This window comes from Papaver somniferum, chromosome 10, assembly GCF_003573695.1.
Source record: "Papaver somniferum cultivar HN1 chromosome 10, ASM357369v1, whole genome shotgun sequence".
Taxonomy (NCBI): Eukaryota; Viridiplantae; Streptophyta; class Magnoliopsida; order Ranunculales; family Papaveraceae; genus Papaver; species Papaver somniferum.
In genome coordinates this window covers 144,167,542-144,192,877 of record NC_039367.1, presented here as the reverse complement: position 1 = coordinate 144,192,877, position 25,336 = coordinate 144,167,542, and the positions used below count along the sequence as shown (strand labels likewise).

At 37.0% G+C, this 25,336-nt stretch overlaps 1 protein-coding gene and 1 pseudogene across 1 annotated transcript; both read right to left on the bottom strand.

The window, feature by feature from the left end:
• Window positions 1-303: 303 nt before the first annotated feature.
• Window positions 304-10,145, bottom strand: LOC113319611 (annotated as a pseudogene).
• LOC113316400 (clathrin interactor EPSIN 1-like) lies at window positions 3,899-7,387 on the bottom strand. Its single transcript, XM_026564586.1, has 6 exons — window positions 7,347-7,387; window positions 7,178-7,229; window positions 6,790-6,908; window positions 6,617-6,695; window positions 6,368-6,451; window positions 3,899-4,144 (listed from the first exon to the last, which is right to left on the bottom strand). Exons 1-6 carry the CDS (start codon window positions 7,385-7,387, stop codon window positions 3,899-3,901), a joined length of 621 nt encoding a protein of 206 aa, XP_026420371.1.
• Window positions 10,146-25,336: the final 15,191 nt, after the last annotated feature.

The window sequence follows — 25,336 nt, the reverse complement described above, 5'->3', positions numbered from 1 at the left end:
GAATTTAGCAACCACCAAGGAAAGGAAAGTCCTGGAATCAAATCCGACTAGCAAGGCGGGCTGGGTTGACGGTAGGGCCTGTTAGATGACTAAGTCTATCCAGGTACGGGCCGGGTCTTACTGTGGTGCCGTACAAATGCAGCACGATTTTCAAAGGAAGGTCCTGGAATCAACTCCGAGGAATAGCAAAGAGTGTATAGGTAGGCGGGCCGGGCCTTACTGTGGTGCTGTACAAATGCAGCACGATCATACAGAGGAACATGCCCACACCACTACTAACCTTATTCCATATCCACTGCAACCTTGGAGAATTGGGTTTAATAGTTTCATACAATTGATAATGATGTACATTTTAGAAATTTTGTAAGCTATAGTTCTCATTTGTGCTTTCGATTTCTATTTACATCACGGTGAGAAAATATGTGTTTCTACACATGGCATGATAGTATAGAATATGATTTGAAGCTACCAAACTGTATTATTGAGTTTAGGGTTGAGAAGATGTTGGCGCCTCCACCAACAGTATTATTTATGTAAACCCAGATTTACTTCCATGACCAGAACCAGTAACCATAGCTTTACCCATACAAGTAAAATTGTGGCCTTCTTGTCTGCAATTTTGAATTGAAATCCCACAAAAAAAGAAAAATCAATATAACAAGCTGTAAAAATCAACTGCGAAAAGACTGTCAGAAAACCTTGTAAAAGTGTAGGATTGGCTGATTCATTTTCGCACCAAAACAGACTTGTGAGCGATAAACGAGCAAGTATTTGTCTGTAAATGTACTATTTATATACCAAGTCCCACTGCATGACCCACTAACTTTGAATAAAATTTCGGCAATCATGATATTAGGATATATTAAACATTTTAAAAGAACGTTATATGTAGGTCCTGTAACTTCTATTAGAATCTAAATGTTTGATTCAAAAGTGCAATCCTCATTGTAGAAAAAATAGATAGATGGTCAAATTACGGAAATAGAATGAAAATGTGCAGACAATGAAATAACATAACTAAGACAACAGAGTGGAGAAGAGCTTACCAGCAGTTATATTGAGATCGATCAGCCCACGACTTGGTGTATCTGCCCAAACTCCCGAAGTGACATGAAAAGGATCCTTCTTCAGTGGATGCTTAGAATCTGTTGAGTATTTGGGTCCTAGTTTTCAAGGCACCCCTCACTGATAGAACTTTTCATTTCCGCAGGTTTTCTGGACACTTGATCAGAATAAAAAGTGAATGCATCCAAATGGTCTGAGTCGTCAAAACTGTTCAGCTGCTTTTCAGAAAAGGGATCAAAAGTTTGTGAACTAATAGACTCTTCAAAACTGTTCAGCAGCATTCCAAAGGGGTCACCAGTTTGTGTATTAATAGACGCATCCCCAGTCTTGGTTTTAGCTTGCAAAACTGGTCTTCGAGTGGCGAAAAATCGATCATTGTTGAAGAAGATGCAGAACTACTGGAAGGCTTCACAGAAAATAAATCAACACTGGCCTGCATAAATGATAGAAATAGATCTCGCTAAGTCAAGAGCCCAAACAAATCAACAAAGAGCAAATCAACATCGATACTTGGTTTGGGAAAAATACACTTTGGTGGGTAATGCAGAAGGAACTTCTTAATGGCAAGTCATGCAGGCCACATGAAATTTTCAGTATGAATATGTAAATCTTTATTCAAGAAATGCTGTTGCACAGGACATGATGAATATAACTCGCCCGCAAAACATCACAAGATAAATCTGAGGAGGCTTTGATGCTTTAGTTCAGCCATGCACTAGAATCCAAAGAGAAGCATAATATGTGTACAAGACTACAAGTCCAAAAATGAAATGAGCATAGTTTCACTTCTCCCTATTATATTCGAAAATGATCAGATTGAAAACTGTCCTGAGCCTGGGAGCTAACTCCAGAATCAACATGAGGTGTTGCTGATACAAAAACTGTATTCAGATTAACATCCTATACACCTAAGTAAATAACCATATGCTGTAGCACTACTAGACAAGTTCAATAGGACATCAGTTTAAATTGATTTAAAATTGTTTAAGAATAGATCATCAGTTTGCTTATGTCATGCCACCATTTTTGGCTATCTATCTTACATTAGTTTTCTTTTTTCGATCATAAGAAGGATCAATAAAATCAACCTCTGTATGAGTTGTAGGGTTGTTGGTCCTCCTTTCTACTCCCATTTCATACATGAACATAAAGACAATGCGAACATATATCTAGATTACAAAAGTCGGTGTAAATCAAAACTTGCTCATGGTTAACATTTTTCAGTCAGTGTACTATGAGTATTTACCAGACTAGGTTCCCTGAGAAGACCAAGAGACCAACATGTCTAAACAGGAACGCAACATATTTATATATCCAGCATCATGTAAAATTTTGACATACATGTATTTCCAGTTGACGAGAGTCCAAAATACCTAATGACAATGACACATCACAAATTTGATTCATTTGTCGATAAAAAAGCTTATGTGTTCATTCAGTTACAAAACAAGTAACCAACTAAAGAACTGCACTCACTTATCACGCTCCCCAGCAGCTTTATCTCTAACTTCCTGTATTTTATCCTTATCGTCTAAAGGGGGCAGTATGGTATCAGCCCTCTTTCTGATGATCATACCCATGTCTTTTCCATTGAGTTCAACATATTCAAAAGTTGAGAGAGACTTCACCAATAAAAAGTGAATCAGTAAAGCAGAACTTAAAAGAACACTTATACTACCTTCCATCAATATATATAAGAAATAAAGCAATTGAAAAGAATCAAAAAGTGACTTACTGAGATTTGAAAAGAGTGATCTACGATGATCCACGTGCCACCAAATATTCAATAACAACCAAAGCCTGATGAGAGAAAAATGCATTCCACAGCCAGATGTAAGGTAACGAAAAAAAAAAAACACTACAAAAAGAAAGGTGGCAAAGAGCTACATTATCATCTCTTATTTATCTAGATTTCTTATTCTCTTCTTATTTTTGGAATATCAATAACAGCAGGTAGAACATACAACCTGTCTTATTGCCTAAGCTTGATCTGTATCAGTAACGTGAATGAATGATGAATGGAATGCTGGACTATTATGCCTATTACCTAGTTTGTTTTGTTAGTTGTTACTTTAGATCCTAATCTTTGTTATTTATTTCAAATTGCACGCATAACTCCCTTTAAAAAAGAAGTAGACATAGAAAGTTCAATGATAACCCACTTAAAAAAATTCATCATTATATACGGCAGATTTAGGACCATAATACGGCAGATTTAGGACCTTTTCCCAGGTAATGTGTGACTGATTTAACATCATACACTATGCACTAACTAGTATTTGGATTTTCATTAATAGTAGGCAAAAGATTCTTAAAAGAAAATCACTGCAACGTTGAAAATAAGACGCCATCAAGTATTTGTCCATGTAAATGTACTATTCATATACCAAGTCCTACTGCATGAACCATTAACTTTGAATAAAATTTCGGCAATCATGGTATTAATAATAATATAAAACTTTTCAAAAGAATGTAATATGTAGGTCTTGTAACTTCTATTAGAATCTAAATGTTTGATTCAATCAAAAGTGCAATCCTCAATTGTAGAAAAACTAGATAGATGGTCAAATTACAGAAATAGAAAGAAAATGTGCAGACAATGAAATAACATGACTAAGACAACAGAGTGGAAAAGCTTACCAGCAGTTATACTGAGATCAATCAGCCCACGACTTAGTAGATGACCTGAAAAGAATCCTTCTTCAGTTGACGCTTAGAATTTGTTGAAGTATTTGGGTCCTGGTTTTCAAGGCACCTCTCACTGATAGAACTTCGCATTTCTGCAGGTTTTCTGGACACTTGATCAGTATAAAAAGTGAAAGCATCAAAATGGTCAAGAGTCATCAAAACTGTTCAGCTGCTTTCCAGAAAAGGGATCAAAAGTCTGTGAACGAATAGACTCATCAACACTGTTCAGCAGCATTTCAGAAAAAGGATCACCAATTTGTGATTTAATAGACACAACCCCAGTCTTGGTTTTAGCTTGCAAAACTGGTCTTCGAGTAGTGAAAAAATCGACCATTGTTGAAGAGGATGCAGAACTACTGAAAGGCTTCGCAGCAAACAGATCAACATTTGCCTGCATAAATGGTAGAAATACATCTTGCTAAATCAGAGGCCAAACACATATACAAAGAGCAACACAAAATCAAGATTGAGACTTGGTTTTATAAGAAATCGAATCAAAATGTTTTAGAAAATACACTTTGGTGGGCAATGCAAAAGGGATTTCTTGATGCTGCTGTACAGAATATGAATACGTAAATCTTTATTCAAGAAATACTGTTGTACAGGATATGATGAATATAATTCGCCCAAAAAAACAAAAAAAAAACACTACAAGATAAATCTGAGGAGGCTTTGCTACCTTAATCCATCTATGCACTAGAATCTGAAAAGAAGCATAATATGTGTACAAGAGTCCTGTAACCAAAATGAAACAGGCGTAGTTTCACTTCTCTCTATTATATTCGAAAATGATGAGATTGAAAACTGACCTTAGCCTGGGAGCTAACTCCAGAATCAACACGAGGTGTTGCTCATACAAAAACTGTATCCTGAAACAGATCAACTTCAGAGGAAGCACTATAGGTGCAGGGTTTTGGCAGAAATGTTTGGTGCATCTATGAAGTCACCCAACAGATCAACCTCATCAGCTTGTACAGGAGCTACCTCTGCCAAGTTAACAAATATTATATCAAAAAATGTATTCAGATTGGCATCCTATACCTCTAAGTAAATAACCAATATGCTGCACCGATACTAGAGAACAAGTTCAATAGGACATCAACAAAAAGTGGAGGCAATAAATCGATTTTGATTTGTTTAGAAATTAGAATAGATCATCAATGTGCTTATGTCAAGCCACCATTTTTGGCTATGTCACCCTACATTAATTTCTTTTTTAGATCACTAGAAGGATAAATTAAATCAACCTCTGTATGAGTTGCAGGGTTGTTGGTTGGTCCTCCTTTCTACTCCCATTTCATTACATAACCATGCATATAGACAACGCAAATATATATCTACACAACAAAATTCTATCGGTCTAAATCAAAACTTGCTCATGGTTAAACATTTTCCACCCAGTGTATAAGAGTATTTACCAGACAAGGTTCCTTGAGAAGCCCAAGAGGCCAACATGTCCAAACAGGAATAGAACATACTTATATATCCAGATTCATGTAAATTTTCACAGAGCATCTTAACAATTCTGTTTGGAAAATGTAATGATTATTGTTAGCTTTTATTACTTACCAGCAGTTGAAGTTTCTCAGGGATCAAAGTCCTCAAAATCATCTTCAGCGCAAGTTGTTAGAGGTAAGTCTTGGGAGGGACTACACTTGGAAGAAAGGGCCTTTGGAGAGCTGGATGACGAAGCAGTGTGATCACTGAGACAAATTCAGTATACAAGAATATAAATATCAACCAACAATTTATATAGGGAAAAGAAGTTATCCATTATCTCAATTCCAACACCTAATTATTTTTTCAACGTTTATGATGAACCTGCTTAGTAGTGTACACTAAAGCACAACAAGGGCCAGTTGATGCTGAACCAAGGACAACTGAACTTATAATACACTCAGGAATCGGCACCACAGATGGTTCAGATCTTTTCTTTTAAGTGGTAACCCCAACTAAAAGAAAAATGGATACAAATTATTCGCAACTTATTGATCATTGAATATAACAGCACAAACCTCCCATTATGTACAGCAACATCCTTGGCTTTTATCCCTTGATTGCCACCAGCAATAGCGCTGCGTGATTCGTCATGTTAAAAGCACTCTCTGTCTTCATAACTATTATCCAACATTTCCCCCTCTTTTGTAGCACTTAAACTTCCATGACGATCACTGCAGCTGAATTTCTTGCCGTCCTTTGATGATTGAACTAGGCATACATGTATTTCCGGTTGACGAGAGTCCAAAAAAACCTAAGAACAGTTACACGTCACAAATTTAATTCATTTGTAGCTAAACAAGCTTATGTGTTCATTCAGTTATAAAACAAGTAAACCAACGAGAGAACTGCACTCACTTATCACGGTCCGCAGCAGCTTTATCTCTAACTTCCTGTATTTTATCCTTATCATCTAAAAGGGAAAGTATGGTATCAGCCTCTTTCTGATGCTCATACCCATGTCTTCCCCATTGAGTTCAACATTTTCAAAAGTTGAGAGTGACTTCACCAACAAAAAGTGAATCAGCAGCGCAGAACTTAAAGAAAGCTGATACTATCTTCAATCAACATATATAAGAAACAACGCCATTTGTAAGAATATCAAAAAATGACTTACTGATATTTGAAAAGAGTGATTTATGATGTCATAAACTGCGGTATCAGATCCATGTGCCACCAAATATTCCATAACAGCCAAAGCCTGTTGAAAGAAAAATGCATTTTTCACAGCCAGATGTAAGGTAACGAAACAAAACAACTCATTACAAAAAGAAAGGTCGCTAGGAGCTATAGTTTTCATAGAGTCTGAAATTTCATGAAGAACCATCAACCATGAACAATAACAATATAGTACAAGTCCTGTTACCTTGTAGACATTACGCCAGTTGCTGCCACCATCAGCCAATCCTGTCCAAAGTACATTCATTATGATCTTACAATCAGTACTAGACAACATTATAACAATTTACACTTAAAATCATGTTAAAGAAGACAAACAATTGCGTTTCCACTATTGTAATCGGAAAAGAAAAAACCTACCTAGTACCAATCAACAGAGGAAATAGAGCTAGATGTTCCAATTTCTTAGTGGCTTGAGCAATCTCGGTTAAGTCAGACCCATGAGATCCCCAAGGTTCATAACTTGTTGCATCATAAACCTGCAAGTGCAAATACATTAATCAATCTCGCAATAATTTGGACGAACATCATAGAAGCATGAATTAGTTGAATCTAACTATAGTTATAACTAAAAAATACAGAAATCCTAGGGTTTCAAAGGAATCTAACGAAAACAAGCAAAATCTATGGCAGATCTATGGCAATGTATTCTTAATTTTTGGTACTGATCAAATTCACGAAAGAAATCTCACAAAACTAATCAATAAAATGAAGAATCTCAAAGGAAAATAGGAAATTAATTACTTACTTTCTGTTGAATCTCAGGAACTTTAAGAATTTTAACATTCACTTCCTTCTTTCTACAAGAAAATAAAAAAAAAAATTAAGAAATCAAAATCAAAACCGAAACGATGCAGTTTGATCAAATAGAGTTACATATCTTGAAGAATGAAGAGTAATTTAGCACATCAACTTACATTTCTCGTACTGTTTGATCGATGAACTTGATAAATTCCATTTCATGAACTTCAACTCAATACTGTAAACAAATAAATCGATCCCTATGACAGAGATTATCGAAATACGGCCGACTGTCGACTGAGAAATGGAGTTTGGCACCGGAGACTTTCAGAGAGAGTGAGACGAAGACCGGAGGAGGAGAAGAAGAATGAGTGTGTGAAGACTGAAGCGTTAAAAAATAGGCAATTTTCCTTCTCCCATTCTGTACAGGAACTCACCAGATTCACAAACCAGGTTCGTTGACTCGGATGTGAACCAGATGAAACAGATCATCTGACTCGGGTAAATTAGACAATCTCTGAGAAGGAAAAACTATCATTGATGCTCATTTACAACTGAGAATGAAAACTATCATTGATACACTAATTTACAAGAATTCGGATACTTATATGCAGATTCGTCAGCTACAAAAGCAGTAACAACGGCTACACATCAAGTACCTATGTTTGTTGTTGCTGTTGTTGACACTATCTGGTGCAAAGCTACTTCTGCTAGATATTTAATCTCCAGAACACAAATGCAACAACCATAGTGTAATTTGTGACTGTGCTCACTTTTCATCCCTACGCCTCCAGAATTATCCATAAAGATGAAGGTTTTGTGGCATTGTTGATTCGTTTTCATCCATGTGCCTAAACAGGTCAGCTAGACAAGAAAATATCATTCCAGAATACGGATGCGAGATATCTTCAACTAAGAAAGAATGAATCTTCTTATCTACCTCAATCCAACTGCACCCAGGATTCTTCTTCAATCCCAACTTTTGCATCTTTAGTCTGACCTGACGTGCTTCCCTCCATTTCCCAAGAGAAGCATACATGTTTGACAGCACAATATAAGTAGACGGATCATCAGGATCCTTCTCAATAATTTGTCGAGCAATTTCCTCTCCTAATTGTATATCTCCGTGCATTGTGCACGCAGAAATTAGAGTACTTAACAACCCATCATCAGATTTTATGGTCGGAGTGGTACAAAGGATTTCATATGCTTCATATAATCTTCCAGCACGGCCAAGGAGATCAATTAAGCAAGAGTAATGCTCTACAGTGGGTGATATCCCGTATGTATCGGTCATTTGGTTGAAATAATGACACCCTTCATCAACTAACCCTCCGTGACTACACGCAGATATGACTGCGAGAAAAGTAACTCGTCTGGTTTTACTTTAGATTCTTCCATCTTTGAAAATATCTCCAGAGCTTCCGCAGATTTACCATGAGAACCATATGCGGTGATCATAGAAGTCCATGAAACGCAGTCCCTCTCCAGTAACTGATCGAAGATCTTACGTGCTTCATCTATAGCACCACATTTAGCATACATGTCTAAGAGAGCAGCCATGACTATTTCACTGGATTCCAGTCTATTTTCGACCACGGATTGGTGAATTTCTTTACCAAGTTCTAAAGCTGCTGATTGTGAACAAGCTGGTAAAATACTAGTGAAAGTAACTGCATCTGGTCTCACACCAGAAAAACCAAGATCACTAAAGATTTGAAGAGCCTTAAAGTTAGAACCAGCCGAAACGTATCCAGAGATCATTACATTCCAAGTGACTATGTCAGTTTTAGGTGTACTTTTGAAGACTTGTTCAGCCATACCAATGCTTCCACATTTGAAGTAAAGATCCATAAGTGAGCTACTGATGAACGTATCAAATTCAGTTCCATTTCTTATGAGATACCCATGCAAGAATTTTCCTTCCTGCAATTTACTGTGTCTGGAACAAGCCATTAGTAAACTACTGATTGTAGTTGAACTGGGACTCACATTTTCGCTGTTCATTCTCCGGAAAAGCTCCAAACATGAGCGAACATCACCTCTTAATCCAAACCCACTAATCATCGAATTCCATGAAACAACACTCTTGTTAGGAATCCGATCAAAAACTTCCCTAGCCATCTCAAGACAACCACATTTCCCATACACATCCACAAGAGCAGCCATCCAATTCCAACCCACTTCTTTTAACATCCCAATGAATCTGCTTTCCTCTTTTCAAATCCAAAAGCCTAGCACACGCAGACAAAGCAGTCGTGTATGTAACTGAATCAGGTTCGAAACAACAACTCTTCTTCATCTCTTCAAACAATTCCAATACTTTCTCAGACATCCCACTCTGATAATAACAGGAAATCACATTATTCCAAGACGCCGCATCTCTGTCAGACATTTCATCAAACAGACTTGTCGCACTGTCAAATCGATTGCACTTCGCATATAAACCAACAAGTGCACTAGCAACAACAACATCAAATCCTAAAAACCCAGATTTGATAAACTGAGTATGAATTTTCATTCCTTCATTCACTTTTCTTAATCCACTAAACGCTTTTAAAACACTCGGGTAAGTATAACTATCAGGTTTGAGATAAGGGTTAAGCCGTAAATCAATTGCTTCATTGTACATATTGGATCTTGGTGTAAGCTGATATTAATCCATTCCATATCTTAATGTCTGATGGATTCTCAATGGTTTGGAAAACTTGCTTCGCAGATTCATATGAATGGCATGACAAGTAAAAGTTGATGAGAGTTTTGCAGAAAACGATGTTCTTTTGTAACCCGGTTGTGATGATCTTTTGGTGGAGAATCTTGCCGTGTTTTAATGATTTTGAAGTAGTACATGTTTTCAGTAGAGATATTAGAGCTCGAGTATCCATCAGCATGATGAATTCCCATTAACAGCTTAAAGATAAACCTTCTGAACAAGAAAGAGAATGCGTAGTTCCAAAAAATAGGTCTTTATTTATTTGTTTTGATAAAAAAACCTTCCCATCTTCAGCATCACTATGGGGACTGTAGCTGACAACAAGCACTGATATATGCTTGCATTTCCGTGTTTGTTAGCATTAAATAGCCTTTTTCAGAATTAAATTTGCAACAAAGAAAAAAGAGCTGGAAAGAAAATGCAACATCATTCTTCCATCAAAGATATCACTAAAGAATTTTAACTTTTAAAAAGGTCTCAACCTTCTAGGATGATACATCAACATTACCAGAAGTGCAGGTATACTGCACATACTGGATTAACCAGAGATCAATTCCTGACAGCCAGCAGATTGGACACAAAATATAAAATAAAATAAAAACCTATAGCAGCGAGGAAATTGTTTCAAGATTCCTAGGACAATTAAGTCTATTTTCTCGATTATGGGCTAAGCACTGCTAGTTTCCGAGTACCGGAAACAAAGTTCAAGCAGAATTTCTGAAAGCAAACAAAAAGTGAACTACCCTTGTAAGGGGAAAGTTATTTGCATTAACGGCTCCACAGTACGTACTAAAGCTAAACCGAATGTTGAGGGTATCCAGGGATCTCATTTTGCTACCTGCTTTGTCTTCAAATTTCAGCTGGCTCCAGTATTTTTATATCTTCTTCTCCTAATTCTTTCAACGAAACAAAAGTGTTCTTGTGAGGAAATATGTCATCAAATAAAATACAATCTACAAGTTCTTTCAATGTCGAGGCTATTGGGTCATAGATATCGAGAGACTGAAAATTGTAACATAAAATAACACCGCTCTTGGTAAAGGCTAATGGTTTCTTTCCGGCCGGAAGACTAAACTCATTCCTCCATCCCAATGGCTTGTGTTCCACCTGCTCCATCATGTTAAGATCATCATTCTTCTCTTTAAATAAGCATATGTCCGAACACAAACTTTCGATCTTTCTAAAGTAATATAAAACCCTGCACAGCTCCCCTAAAGTATAAGCATACGACATAGCATTTGGTGGCAAAGGAGGAGGTAGTGTAATATGTTCACGAAACTTCTCCTCATTCAAATCGAAGGCCAACACCTTCCTTCCTTCTACATCCACCAAATGCAGCGCCCCATTTGCAACGACACCAAACATATCGATACATGGGGATTCAGTATCAAACCTCCCAACATTTCTCCACCCTTACCCACTGCCTGAATAACGTTAAGTTCTCCACTTAACTTATACAACTCAACAACTTTGTACTCGTTAGTTGAAGGAAGATACCCGAATCCGGGGGAAAATTCACCAAATTCTCTATGATTTTTCTCAATTGAATGTTGGAAGCATAACATATTCTCTGGTCACTGGGTTACAAATACAATAAGCAGGATCTTGCCATCCGAGAAGACAGACTAAACCATTGAATGAACCAAGAATCTGAAAGGAATATCTAAATGGAGGATTTATATTGAACCATCTAATACTATGTTCAGGTGTCTCATCATGAATCTCATTATACTCAAAATAACGCATTCGATTCTTAGCTCTAAACATAAAACTCAACTTACCACAATCGTGAGGACGAGTTAGATGCAATTGAGACGATGGATGATGAGAAACCAGATTCCTCCATGGTTTGCAAACTAATTTGCAATCTAATACTGACTCAGTTGGTAAACGAGTCAGTATTTCTAGAAACAATGTCAGTTGGGAGATGATTCAAATTCCCCATTAACAAAGAGGGATTTACACAGAAAGTTTAGGGTTCGGAAGAAATAGTGAGTTTTGGTGGTGGACTGGAGAAAGTAAAGCTAAATATGTAGTTTCGGCCCTTTGGGGTTTATTGAGAAAGAAATCTGTTTCCAAGTAAAAGGATGTGTTTGGTTATAGAGAACACCGAAATCTCCAGACACCTTGTTTACTGAAGAACCGAATAATAGGGACTAAGGACCAAGTGTAATTCCAGATGGCACAATGTTGAGAATCCACATGAATGCTGCATTTGTCTTCTTTTTCCGGACACTATTCGGTTATGTGAAAAGAAAGGCTTTTTCATCTTCATCTGATGTTGGCCATGGTAATAATTCTGGCAGGCTTGTTGGAGTAAGATAGAGACAGTCGGGACTCATGCATGGGTGGCTGATAACGAACACTCCGAGCTCCATACAGAAATTTAGGCAATGGCATTTAATACAGAGAATGCAGAGGGCGCCTATGATAAGCTTCATTACACATATGGTTCTTAGTTTAACTGCTGATATAAGTCCATACCATATGGAAATGTCTGACGGATTCTCAATGGTTTGGGAAACTAGCATTCATATAATTGGCATGACAAGTAAAAGTTGATAAGATTTTTTGCAGAAAATGATGTTCTTTTGTAATCCGGATGTGATGATCTTTTGGTGGAGAATTTTGCCTTGTTTTATTGATTTTGAAATTGTACATGTTTTCAGATGAGATATCAGAGTTTGAGTATCCATGGGAATCAGGAATTTCCATTAACAGCTTGTAGATAAACCAAAGGTCTGAAAAAGCCGCAGAATACCAAAGGTCTGAAAAAGCCGCAGAATACAATTGAAAGAGAACGTGTCGTTACAAAAAAATAGGCCTTTCCCTCTTTAGCACAACTATGGGGACTGTAGATGACAACATCATCATTGATATGGCATAGTTTTGGAGCGTTATATGGCCTTTTTTCAGAATGAAATTTGCAAGGTAAAAAAAAGAGCCGCAAGGAAAATGCAACGTCATTCTTCATTCGAAGAAATCACTAAAGAATTTAAATTTAAAAATAGTCTCAACCTTCTAAGATGATTGATTCCCAATACGTTAATTAACATTAGCAAAGGTGCATGAATACGTGGAAATGACCAAAAATATGATTGATTCCCAATAATTTGACCCAAACTGAAACAAATACAAATAGTTGACCAAAACTATGTGTGTATTTCCATAATGACTAAGATACCCTTTATACGGTAGGTGTCGAGACAATGGTGTTTGTTGGGAAACCACTAATTAGTAATTAGAAATCAATACTAACTGTATTATAATACATCACCTTTCTACTAATTTCAGTCCATAGTTTGAAAAACATTTTTCTTTCTCTTTCTCAAAACTGGGCGATAACCTAACCCGGCGATTTCTCACTCTCTAAATCAAACTTAACCTATTCATCTTCATTTGTCACACCTGATTTAGGTCTGTGATTTTTTAATCTCAATTTCACTTTTTTAGATGGGTTTTTGATTAAATACATTGTTCTTCTTTCAAAAATCACATTCTCGGTAGCTTGGATTTTTTGGATTTGAATGACATTTAGGGTTTATGGAATTTTTGGGTTTTCAGCAAGAATAAGTTTTATGTACCTAGAGATAAGGACGGGATAAAGAATTTGTGATATTACAAGTTAAAATTTTGATTTTTAAGATGAGTTATTCAATTTTTTTTGTTTGAAGCGTTCTAAAAGATCGATTGCTGGTGGTGCTGCTGATATTTTTGGAACGCATTGAGATTTTCTTAAAGGTAATTAGTTAAATTAAGATTTCTGTGTAAATGTTGGTTTGAAAAAAAATCCGGATCTTTTTATTGATTTTGGTGGGATTTTAATTTTTAAACTATAACAGAAGGTTTTCATTCAATTGGTGTGTATCAGTCTATGAAAAATTTATTGAAGCATGAGAGTGTATTTGTATTCTATAAGTAAATCATAATGCGCTACATTGCTTTATGAATTCTTTTGTGATTTCTTTAGATTGGTTTTTGCTGAAAAGAAAAGTTTTTAATTCAAAGGATTCTTTATTTGTGGTCTAAATCAGAGGAAACGGTGTTAGTCTTATTTAGATAGTTGTATTCAACATTACATTTCATGACATAGGAGAAATATCGATGTTGGATCTTGAATAACCGTCCTACAATGGGTACAGGTCATGTTGTTGATCTTTTAGCGGGTTCTGTAACCGGTGGAGTTGCCATTTTGTTTACTTACTGTTAGATTTATCTCGAACCATAATTGATTCTGGATAGCAGTTGTGAATTGCTTCCAAGTAGTTACTGGTGCTTCACTGGTAAGGGACAAACCTGACATATACGCTTCTCATCGGATTAGGGCATGTCCATCAAGTCTTAGTCTAGCGAAACTTACCTGCTGCTCTTCAGTAAATCCCTTGGTGTTGAAATAAACCTTCAAATACTTGATCCATCCATCTAACTTCTCTGGGTCTAATTCTCCGTTGTAATAAGCGATTCTGATTCTTGCCTCCACTTTGAATGGAGAATCATCTATGAACTCTGGATGTTTTTCTATATTTGACTTGTGGTGTTTGTTATAATCCTTTTATCATCTCCATTAGTTTATCCATATCTTCCTCCATAGTGTTTTATTACGGATTAGGTGATGATGATGATGAAACAAATGTCCTCTTCTTTCTATCAATATTAGGATCTAATGGTAATACCTTGTTACCCTTGGGTCGAAGCCCTTCCAATCATTGCTGGAAACATTGCTTACTTAACTTCTTGGTCTGATACCACTGATCAGTTTCTAGCCCCAAAATGATAGATAGAGAATAGCTACACAAGTAGAATAAAAAGAACTGACAGATTGCAATAAACGTTTTATCTTTATTTCTTGTTTTGAAAGAACAATTCAATATTTTCCTTTAAGATGTTTTCTAATTTTGAGTACCACTTGGCATGCTTTGAACCTTTCCCCTTAACATAGTCTTGAGACAAATCTTGTTCTCTAGTTGTAGTCATTTGTGTCTTCTTTCTATGTGTTGGATTATCTTTTGTTACTTCATTTAGAGCTAAGTCTTACGCAACTTGTAATGATGGCGACTTGTTTTGCTCGTCCAGTAGCTTGATTTCTGGTTCCACGCGTTGTTCTGGTGGTACCTTATGAGTCTGTTGCAGGGTGTCTTCAAACCCTTCTAGCAACCGTTGCAGATTGTTCTTTTCGGTTTTAGTGCACTCGCAAGAGTTTGCACAAACCAATTCACTAGGTTCTTTGATAACTTGTCGAACTGTGAGTAGGATAAATTTCTGACTAGCATTTACCAAGTGTTTGGTTTGCTGTCCAGACAGATGTTGTAGTTTATTCTTCTCTTTAGAAGCCAGAATTCAAAACTTTTTTCCACTTTTTACCAGCGTCCAAACTCTTTCTCGTGGTGAGAAAGTTGCATTTCTTACCCATAGGTAAGGACTACCAAATACAATATGACAAACATCCAATGGGACAACATCACATGTTACCTGATCTACGTATTTCTTGTTGATGGTGAACCCGAAGGTGCATTGAGCAGTCACTTGCATCTCTGTTTCCTTCTTCAACCATCCCAGCGTGTATGGCTTTGGGTGTGGTGTTTTCTTCAGCTTCAGCTTCTTCACTAGTTGTTCAGATATTAAGTTTCGTTGCAATCCGCTATCTAATAGAGTGAGAACAGGTGTTTGCTTAACTTCTGCGTTCACCCAAAATAGATCCTCTTTAGTAGATTCTGAGATCGTGGATTTTGTCCTACTGAATTTTCCTTATGTCGCAGTTAAAACCCCTTTTCTTGTCATCATCACAACTTTGTTTTCGGGATTTGGAGATCCATCGATTACCTCATCTTCATCCCCCTTCTTCTTCTTTGTTATAGATAGTTGTGTTAGCTTGTTTGTGGTTTTTCCACCATGTTGGTCTTAGCTCCGGATGTAATATCCAACATCCTTCCTTTGAATGTCGAAAAGTGTTTCAGTTTCCGCAGTATCGGATGTTTTCGTTCGCCACTACATGATTAGTTCTTCCCTCTTTATGGACAAATTTCACAATCTCTCCTTCTTCAGTTCTTGATTGCTTTGCTCCAACGGGTTGATTCTTCATCTCAACAGTCTTGCTTCTGAACCGTCTCAGCATTAGTTTCCATAATCAATCTATTGCCTTAGAAATTGGTGTTAATAAACCTTGTTGATACTCTATTTCCCTTTTTTTTGGTGACCCGATTAGAGATGGTAAACTCAATCTTTAAGCTTTTTATTTTGAACTTTGAATGGATATTGTAGTGATCTATATTTCTAGATGGTTCATGGTTGTTGATTTTCAAATGTTTGTTTCTGATGAATTAGATTATTGAGTTAGGATCAATAGATAATTGTTTCGAAGATTTATATCGAGTAGGAGAGATCTGGTAAGAATTTTGTTGTGGATATTTCCTGCACAGATGTTAGGGACCATAATAAGTTGTAGATATTTTCTGCACAACATATTATTCTTGTTGAGGATAATAGCTGCACACTAAAAGAACACCGTAGATAATAGCTGCACACAAATGGAACATATTATTATGGAAATAGCTTTCTTACAAGCATCGTCAATGTCAATTACTGAAAATAACGCAAGTTCTGGGTGTATAGCAAAAGGAAAACCTCCTTTATATTTCTCAATAGTCTCGGAATCTCTCATATTCACGTTTAATGCTATAGCTTTCTTTCTAAATTCAGTATTTGTAGGTATAATCAATGGGTTCTAGTAGACTTCCCAAGAAGAGGACCAAGAAGACGATTGAATTGGAAGTGAGTGGAGGACCACCTTTATATTTTGAAGTTCCTAGTGCAGCTGTGGACAATAGGTAAAAATAAGCACTTCTAGCAGAGGATTATACTGCTTTCAGATAATGTTTTCGTAAGTTCAACTAATTATTTGTAACTTATTCATTGTTTCTTTCAACTTTTTATTGTGTTTCGCAGTCGGTTTGTCTACCCTCTCAAAAACCGGGGACTCGCCTTTAATATGAGCAATTACTCGAGCTTGGGAACACTACAAGACTTGTGGAGGTGCTTTCTAAAGATGAGAAAGACTTGTTCAGGACAACTGAGATCGGGCATTTAATGGACATTCCCGAAGAACAAAGTTGGTCTTCTGCAATATTTTGTTTCCTAATGAGTCGGCAGATCAAAGTCGAACCTGAAAGAAGGAAAAATGAAGAAATGTATTTAGAGTTGCAGACAAAGAATTGTGTTTCCGAAAGACGAACTTTGCTCTGATATCCGGTCTTAGATTTCGGGATTCGAGGGATAGACCTCTCGGTGTTGACTCTAAATTGGGCTCTCAATAGGGGGCGTCAAAAGACTCGGAACTCAGCCAAAAGTACTTTTCTGAAAATAAATAAATCGTGAGGAAGGTTTTGTATGACTTTCTATTTTGCAAAACAGTCTCACAGGATCGGATAGAGAAGGTTGACAGAGAAACCAGTGTTAGTAAAACAAGTGACGCCAGTGCAACCATATCTAAGAAAATACATAACCGTCAGGCAGGATATAAAGACGTAGAACCGGTTCCATCTCCGGTTGAAGATAGGGTGAAGGTGGCATTAGTGTAAGTGGTCAACATGTTTTTGTTGGGGACACAGAACATCCATGGAATTGCTGACGATTTGTGGAACTTGGTGGACAATCTCTCAGAGTTCAACAATTATCCATGGGGAGAGAGGGTGTACAAGGCGACTCTGTTTGAAAGTGACTCTGCAATCAAATCTCAAATGAAAAAAGAGACTGCAAGAAATATGATTAGTAAACCAACTGTCAAGCTAAAAGGAATGCCACAAGTGCTGGTGGTAAGAGTGATTGGACTGAAATTTTCTGCATGTCTAGTATTTGGTAATTGGTGTTTTGATAGTTTTTGTTTTTACCGCAGGTTTGGTTCCTTTCGTTGTTGCCGGATGTGCGTGGAGAATGGGAAAAAAGAATACAGTTGAAGGGTGGCGCCCTCTTATTCTTGACGTGTTGTGCACGAAGGTCGTTCGACATCTACAGCTATGTGAATCAGTGGCATGTTCAGAAATGAGGGAGGGTGAAGAAATGAAGTGTTATCACAATGAATCGGAACTGTTAGTAATTCTTTGGGTAGCTGAAGGACCCCTCAGTTATAAACAGTGGGAGGATCTCGAGGCTGAAGGACCCCTCAGGTATAAACAATTTGAGGATCTCGAGGCTAAAGGTCTGTTACGGAAGTATGAAGGTCGTGTTCCGGGAAATGCGCCTGATGGTATGGAGCATGAAGATGAGATCCTGGAAGATGGGAAGACGAAGAGTATGGATTCTAGTTTAGGTCAACTTCATAGCGACATGAATGTCTTGAAGACTCAACTAGAGCATACTAACGTTCAGACTAGTGCAGTGCTGCAGATACTGATGGAAGTGAGACAGGAAATGATCGCGATAAATCAAATTATTGTGAGTAAATATGCAAATTATGGTTGTGCTATAAGTTAAAATCTCACATAAATCTTGTTAATTTGTTATGCACATAAGTTGAAAGGAAAACTTGACTAGTGATGAATCCATATAATAACGGTTGAAAACGATTTCCAGACATCGTGTTTTTTTTGTCGGTGGCTTCCTGTTAATTTGACTTTGTTTTGATATAACATGGAAGGGTCGTCCTTCAGAAACTTAGGTAACGCCCTTGGACGAAATACCTCAACATTTTGTGGCGTACTGGAGACGAATGGAATCTTCTAAACTTGAGGCTGGTATTGAATCTAAAGATGATAAACAGATAGATAACCAGAACATTTTTAATGAAGGAAGTTGCCGAGATATGATTCTTGTGGATTTGATCAACACGATAAGTAACTAACTTCTCTTTTACTGACATTGGTGTTCTATTTCCAATTTATCTAGGGATGTTGGTTGTTGCAAGTAATAGATAATGATATAATCTGATGCCAACTCGATTTATGCATATAGTAGAACCTCATGCGACATTGGTGGAGGCCATAAGGAAGAATCAAGCAAAGCTGGTTCATATGACTCTCTATCTGGCGGCTCTGAGAAAATTGTAAGTATTTCGTGCATGTCTTCTTTGGTACAAATAAAAATTTATGTTCAAAATTAGGGTTGTTAGCCTGAGTGTATGTTTCTCTTGTTGTTTAGATTAGGGATATTAATCGGGGTATATCTTTCTTTTTCTTTTTAAGATTTTTGTTTGTTCTATAGTAGGGTTTGTTGATATGGATGTATTTTTCTCCGAACTGTTTCTCCTTGATTGAAATTCCATTTCATTGTCTCTGGCCCTCCGGATATGTTTCAGAACATCGCAAAACAGAAAAGAGAACAACATGATGAGGCACAGTCATCATGTCAGGCCAATGAGAATGTACTTTAGGGTGTTAGGAAAAAGAAGCTTGGGAAACTATTGAAGATACCACATGCTACTTATGCATTTACTACTCCTGGATTGACTACTTGTGAAATGACTACTGCTACAATTCCTAAGAATAGAATGAGTGTTGCCGCTGATGAGACGGCTCCCAAAAAGGTAAGGTTTTTGCGAGATGTAATCACCGATGTGAATGAAGTTGGTAAGAAGAGGAAACGTGATAAGAAAAAAAATAATTCCGTGAATGTCGAGAATAAGGGTGAGAAGAATTCTAGGATTTTAATTGATGATGGATGCGCTGTTAGGGAGAATTTTTTTCGAAATTTCAAAGTTATCCGGCTGATAACGAAGCAGGACATAAATGGTGTGAATGATTTCATATACCAAGGGTGAGTGTCCCTGATATATCAGTTATTTTCTTCAGTGTACTTGTTTATTTAGAAAGTAACTCTTAACCATCATGTTGTTATTGTGTGGCATAGCGGTGCTAAAGGCGATTGGTTAATGTTATAGTTTTGAAAGTGGTAGTAAAAGTTCGTTGCTCGGACTTGAATAGATTTTAAAACGAAAATATATGTACAAATTTATCACAAGATGTTCGAGAGGTATTGGGACTAAGGACTTGGCCAATTCTTCATGCATGTGGTATATTTTATTTATTCTTAACAATCACTGCTCAAAACATAAATATATGGACTCTTATTTTGCCAAAATAGATTCTCAGAATATTAGTTATAAATCGTAAGCATGGGACATCAAACATTTAAGCAAGCATGCCGCATCAAATAAAATGATAACTAATTAATTAAAATCATTTTTCAATTTTTAATCAGTGCAAAAGTCATAAAAAGAATAAATTAAATTTACCACAATGACGAAAATAGACTCCCTCCGTCGTCCCAATGTTGGGTTTAGCTCCTCATATTAATCATAATCTCAAAATGTTTTATTATTGCTCCAAAGTTGATTACAATTGAGTAAACAATGCAACAGAGAAATCGCAACAGCAGTTCCTGTTGCGAAGACGATGTTGGACTGTTACAGAGAAACAAATGGTGACGGAAAATTAAATGCTGTGGTTTACTTCTCTGTTGCAAAATATGATGAAGAAACTGTTGCGATGAAGATAAACGTTGCAGAGCAGTTGAAGAAACAGTTGCAAATGGATGAAGGAACCGTGGCCGATTCCTTGTTCTTCACGGGCAGCAGCAGCAGCAGCAACAGAGTTCTGAAAACTCTGATTTCTGCTCCTCTGGCCCTCCTTTCGACTCCCAACTCTCGACAGCCTCTCTAGTACTCCCAGGGAACATATTTATACACCTACAGCTCGTTGAATCTCCCTCAATTACTCCATATAATTCTCTTTAACTCGGCAGTAAAGAAAAATATTCTTGGGAATATTTTCTTTCCATTCTTGCTCTGGTACGCATAAATTTCCATCCTGGTCACTCTAGAAGTGCTTAAACACGACCCAAAACGTTTCTAGAGCCCTCATGCATGAGAAGAACACGCTCAAATCTTCTCCAATCCCGTGTCCAACCCGTGTTTCCCTGTTTTGCTTCCGTGAATTGTCCAGCTAATTATGGCCAAATTTGATCGAACCAAAAGCCCAAAACGTGTTCCTTAACCTATATCACATCTTCCTACCAAGTTTGAGCCATTGAATCGCACCACAACACCTTCATTTTGTCGATTGAAATTCTGCCAGTTGATGAACCAATTTTCCCGCCAAAAAGTTTATTTGAATTTGAGAAGAAGGTGCTCCTTATCCAGAGTGCTGGGGTGCGAATAGTAATTTGAGTGGAAATAGTAATTTTGGGGTGGAAATGGTAATTTTTCTGGGATCCTCCGGTACATTTCTGGGACGTTTCCGGTGCATTTCTGGGGTGCCTTTCAGTGCATTTCTCCGGGGTGTAAAACATTACTTATTGAGCAACTCTTTCTACACAAGGGGTATTTCTCCAAAAACACCTAAACAAACATAAAAACACCACAATAAGCAAAAATGGGTACTAACAAAATACACAAAAGAGATGAAAATAGACACATAAATGCGTCTATCAAATACCCCCAAACTTATTATTTGCTAGTCCTCGAGCAAAATTTATTCTTTTATCAAGAATCATTTTGATAAAAGATTTTTGGTGGTTGTAGTAATGATGATAAGGGGTATCGTTCAAACTCGAACTTGTGAAGGTAATGGATTTTTAGATTTAAAAATATATATACAAATATTGACAAATTGGTAGAGAGGTACTGGGACTAATGATTCGGCCAATCTTCATAACATAAGGCTTAATGATTTATTCTCAACAATAATACCTCAAAACATATATGGACTCTTATTTTTCCAAAGTCGATTCTCAAAACATTGGTTGTAAATGTTAAGCATGGAACATCAAATCACCTAAGCTAAGCATGACCCATCTAATCAAATAACACCCAATTTAATCAAATCATATTTCACTTAATTTTTAATGCAAAAGTCTTAAAAAGAATTAATAAAATTACCCATTTATGAAGCTCGGCCTCCTCCGTCGCCCCAGTGTTGGGGTTTAACTCATCATAGTAAAAATGCTCTCAAAATATTTCATTGATGCTCAAAAGTGTTTTACAATGAAGAGAAATACAAGAAATTGATGAAAACAGAACTCTGCGACCCACAGAAGGCGTCCAGAATCAACGACAGAGCTGAGGTGCTGTTGTCGTTGAAGAACTACGACCCACAAACGACAGTCGATTTCACTGTTGAGGAACGACTGCTGCTGCGAGTCCGTTCTTCGTGTTCTTCAGGCATGTTAATGGCAGCAGCAGCAGCAGGTAACTTCTCTGCAACTCCTCCTGCGCCTCTCTGCTCGCCTCCAAACCTCCCCAAACTCTCGACAGCCTCTGTGTAGCACATTAGGAACATATTTATACGTAATTGACCATTGAATCTCCTCCATTAATCCAAAAAATCTTCCCATTACTCGGCAGTGAATGAAAATATTCCCGATATTTTTTTCTTTAATTCTCTGATTTGTTACGGATTGTTCCATGTTTTATCTCTTCTCACGCGTCATCCTTGAGCTGTATGGATTGTTTCCAGCCAATAAAATCAACCCATGCACGTCTCTTCCATCCAAGAATTCCAAGAATAGAATATTTTTCTTATTTTAGAATATCTTCCCTGATTTGATTACCACCGGTTATCTAACCAATTTTGACCGAATCCAACACCCATACCAGCTCTATCTAGGCCCTAGGAACAAACCCATTTAATTTGGGCCATTGAATCTCCTTTAATCCCGTCCAAACTTCCAACCCTAAATCTGCCAGTTGATAACAATTTTTTCCCGCCAATTTTGTTTTTTTGAATTTGGGAAGAAGATGTCCTCCCCCTAACCAGAACTTGGGTGCGAATAGAAGCTGCCTTGGGGTGACCTGGGGGTGCTCCTTAGTAATTAGGTTACCCCTTATCCAAAAGCGAGAGTCCGAATAACACTTGTCCTCCGGGTGACAAAATCAACTTTTCGAGCAGAATTTTCCAAAAATGTTTATTTCCAAAAAATACCTACAAATACATAAAATAACAAAATTAGTACAAAATCGAGTGCCAACAATATATAGTATTGAGATCAAATTAGACACAAAAATGTGTCTATCAAATACCCCCAAACTTATTATTTGCTAGTCCTCGAGCAAATTTATTCTTGAAAAGTGACCGAGTTAATCTCGGGTGGGTTTATCAGAGGTGTACCCACAAAAACCAATACTCCAGACCCTAGCTATCTACGCAGAACCTTGGAAAGCACTAAAGAACCTCCTTGGTTGGCATACAATTATTGACTCTAAGAGGAAGAACCCTGATGCGAAATTCCAATTGTTGTACACGAGTTTGCACTCAAGCATACTAAAATTCATATAAGTGACAAAGCTCTACTAAGATAGTTTCACGATGGACATCATACTCGGAGTCAGACTAATCACATGAAAAGATTAAGAAGATGGAAAAAGAAAAATGTAGATGGTTGAAAAGCGAACGGTGCTTCCCATATCTGTCTGAAGGCATATGCCAAGATGAACCTAACCTAAATGACTGAGATACCAGTCTGACTAATATTAACACACTGGCATATACAAGGGAACCAGTGGTCAATAACTTAAATCTAGATCAACAAACTGGCAAATACAAGGGAACCAGTAGTTGACTACACATAACAATAACCATTTTTTTTAACTTAACGGCATGAATAGATCTTTTTTTTGATCCAAGCGCATGCTTCTTGTCAGCAGATTACACGATAGTTCCCACGGGTCCTGCATTCCACGCTTGCTTAGGCGACGGAAACAGGGAGAACACACGCATATTGCTATCCAAGTGTTAATACTTATTCCGATTGGTCTAACTGGTCCGGTCTTTTTTTTTTTTTTTTTTTTTTGAAAAAGGTAACTCAGTCACTCTATTTCACCCTAGCAAAGGTAACAACTTGAATCGTGTGCCCCACCAAATCACTTGAAACAAAAAAAACTAAAAATAGAAAGTGAAAAGGACTCGACAAGATATGGCGAAACTATCATGTTATTTCTAACACCTGAGCTCTGTGCTTTTATGAATAGACTCTATAGATGTTTCCATCTAGTCAGATTGGTTCCTCAACTCCTAAAACAAAAATGTTTCCATCCACTTAGATTGGTTAGTGCTATCCTTAATAGGCGTAAATTTCTAGGCTCTGGAGTTTATTTATTGCAACTAAAAAGTTTCTCCCATACCCCCAAACTTAAATCTAACATTGTCCTCAATGTTCTAAAGATGAAACTAAAAGCATGAACAAGGAGAAATGTTACCATTGAAGCAAAGAGTTAAGGAAGGATATTACCGTGTTGCATGAGATTGGGTTACCTCCCAAGAAGTGCTAAGTTTAAAGTCTTCAGCCAGACTAGGAAAGGTTTAGTCAACTCGAACCGTATAACAGTAGCCGGAATAACTGTGGGTCTTTAAAACCAAAAAGAGCTGACAAAAGGAAACTGCAGTGAACCAAGAAAATGTACAAGACTAGCATGCCCTTACCTAGTTTCCTGATAACTATCGCTAATTGTGGTTCAGGTTCAGGTTCTATGAAAGGGTCTAAATATATTTTCATTGGCTGCGTTTCTTCATAGGTTGGATCCAAATTATTAGGTCTTAGAGTCTGGAAAAACTCAATAAAACTTAGAATCACAAATAATAATAACCTAAATAATGAGGATCCTCTAAGTCAATCAGGTTGACTTACAAAGTTGACCACAGTGAGAGTGGTCATTCTTAGGAAAATGTGTCGATTCTAATTTCCTAAAGTACTTAGGCTTAGTCTCAGAACTTAATAAGTGACACATTTGAAATCTATATTCCCACAATTGGAAGAAAACTATTTGGTGGGAAAACAAAGTCAATCTGGGTATCATAGCCTGGGCAAACCACATCGACCAGAGGATGGGTTTCTAACGACTGAACCTTTTTCAGGACATCATTAGGTTCGGGAAAACGAGTATGAAGGTAATCTTGTAAAATTGTCGAGGCAGAGATATCAAGTCCTAGTGAAGGGACTTTCTGAGAGTTAAAGGTAAGGCACTATGAAGGTGATAATCACCCCCAAACTTAGAGTTTTTAGTGTCTCTAGATAGACTAGTTACAATCTCCCTAATTTCTGGATCATTAGATTCTTGAAAATGGTCAATTGATTCTTCTAATTTATTATCAGGTAGTGCATCTTTACTCATCTCTACGAGTCTATGTTCTTCATTCAAGATTATTGTTTCTAAAACATTTTCAGAATAAACCCGTTCCTCTAAACCACTATCGGCTTCGTAATCAAAAGGAAATACTACATCGTCTAAAACGGTGGTATTCCTAATCAAATCCTCGTCCTCTTGAATAGGTGAATAATCATAAAAATTATTTGGATTTGAAGTAGAAATTATAATCACTATAAAGCTCAATTGGATTACTAGATTCCTGATCACTATGCCTACATATTTCAGATTCTTCATCACTACTATCCTCATCATCATAATAGTACGAAGATGATTGAACCTTATCTAAATAAGTAGTGTCTTATTCTAACCTCGTCTCTATTGGC

Coding starts and splice junctions, on each gene's coding strand:
- LOC113316400 (XM_026564586.1), bottom strand. CDS start 7,387: ATGGAATTTATCAAGTTCATCGATCAAACAGTACGAGAAAT. Junction 7,230..7,346: donor GATCAAACAGTACGAGAAAT/GTAAGTTGATGT, acceptor ATTTTCTTGTAG/AAAGAAGGAAGTGAATGTTA. Junction 4,145..6,367: donor ATCACTCTTTTCAAATATCA/GTAAGTCATTTT, acceptor CCATTTATGCAG/GCAAATGTTGATCTGTTTGC.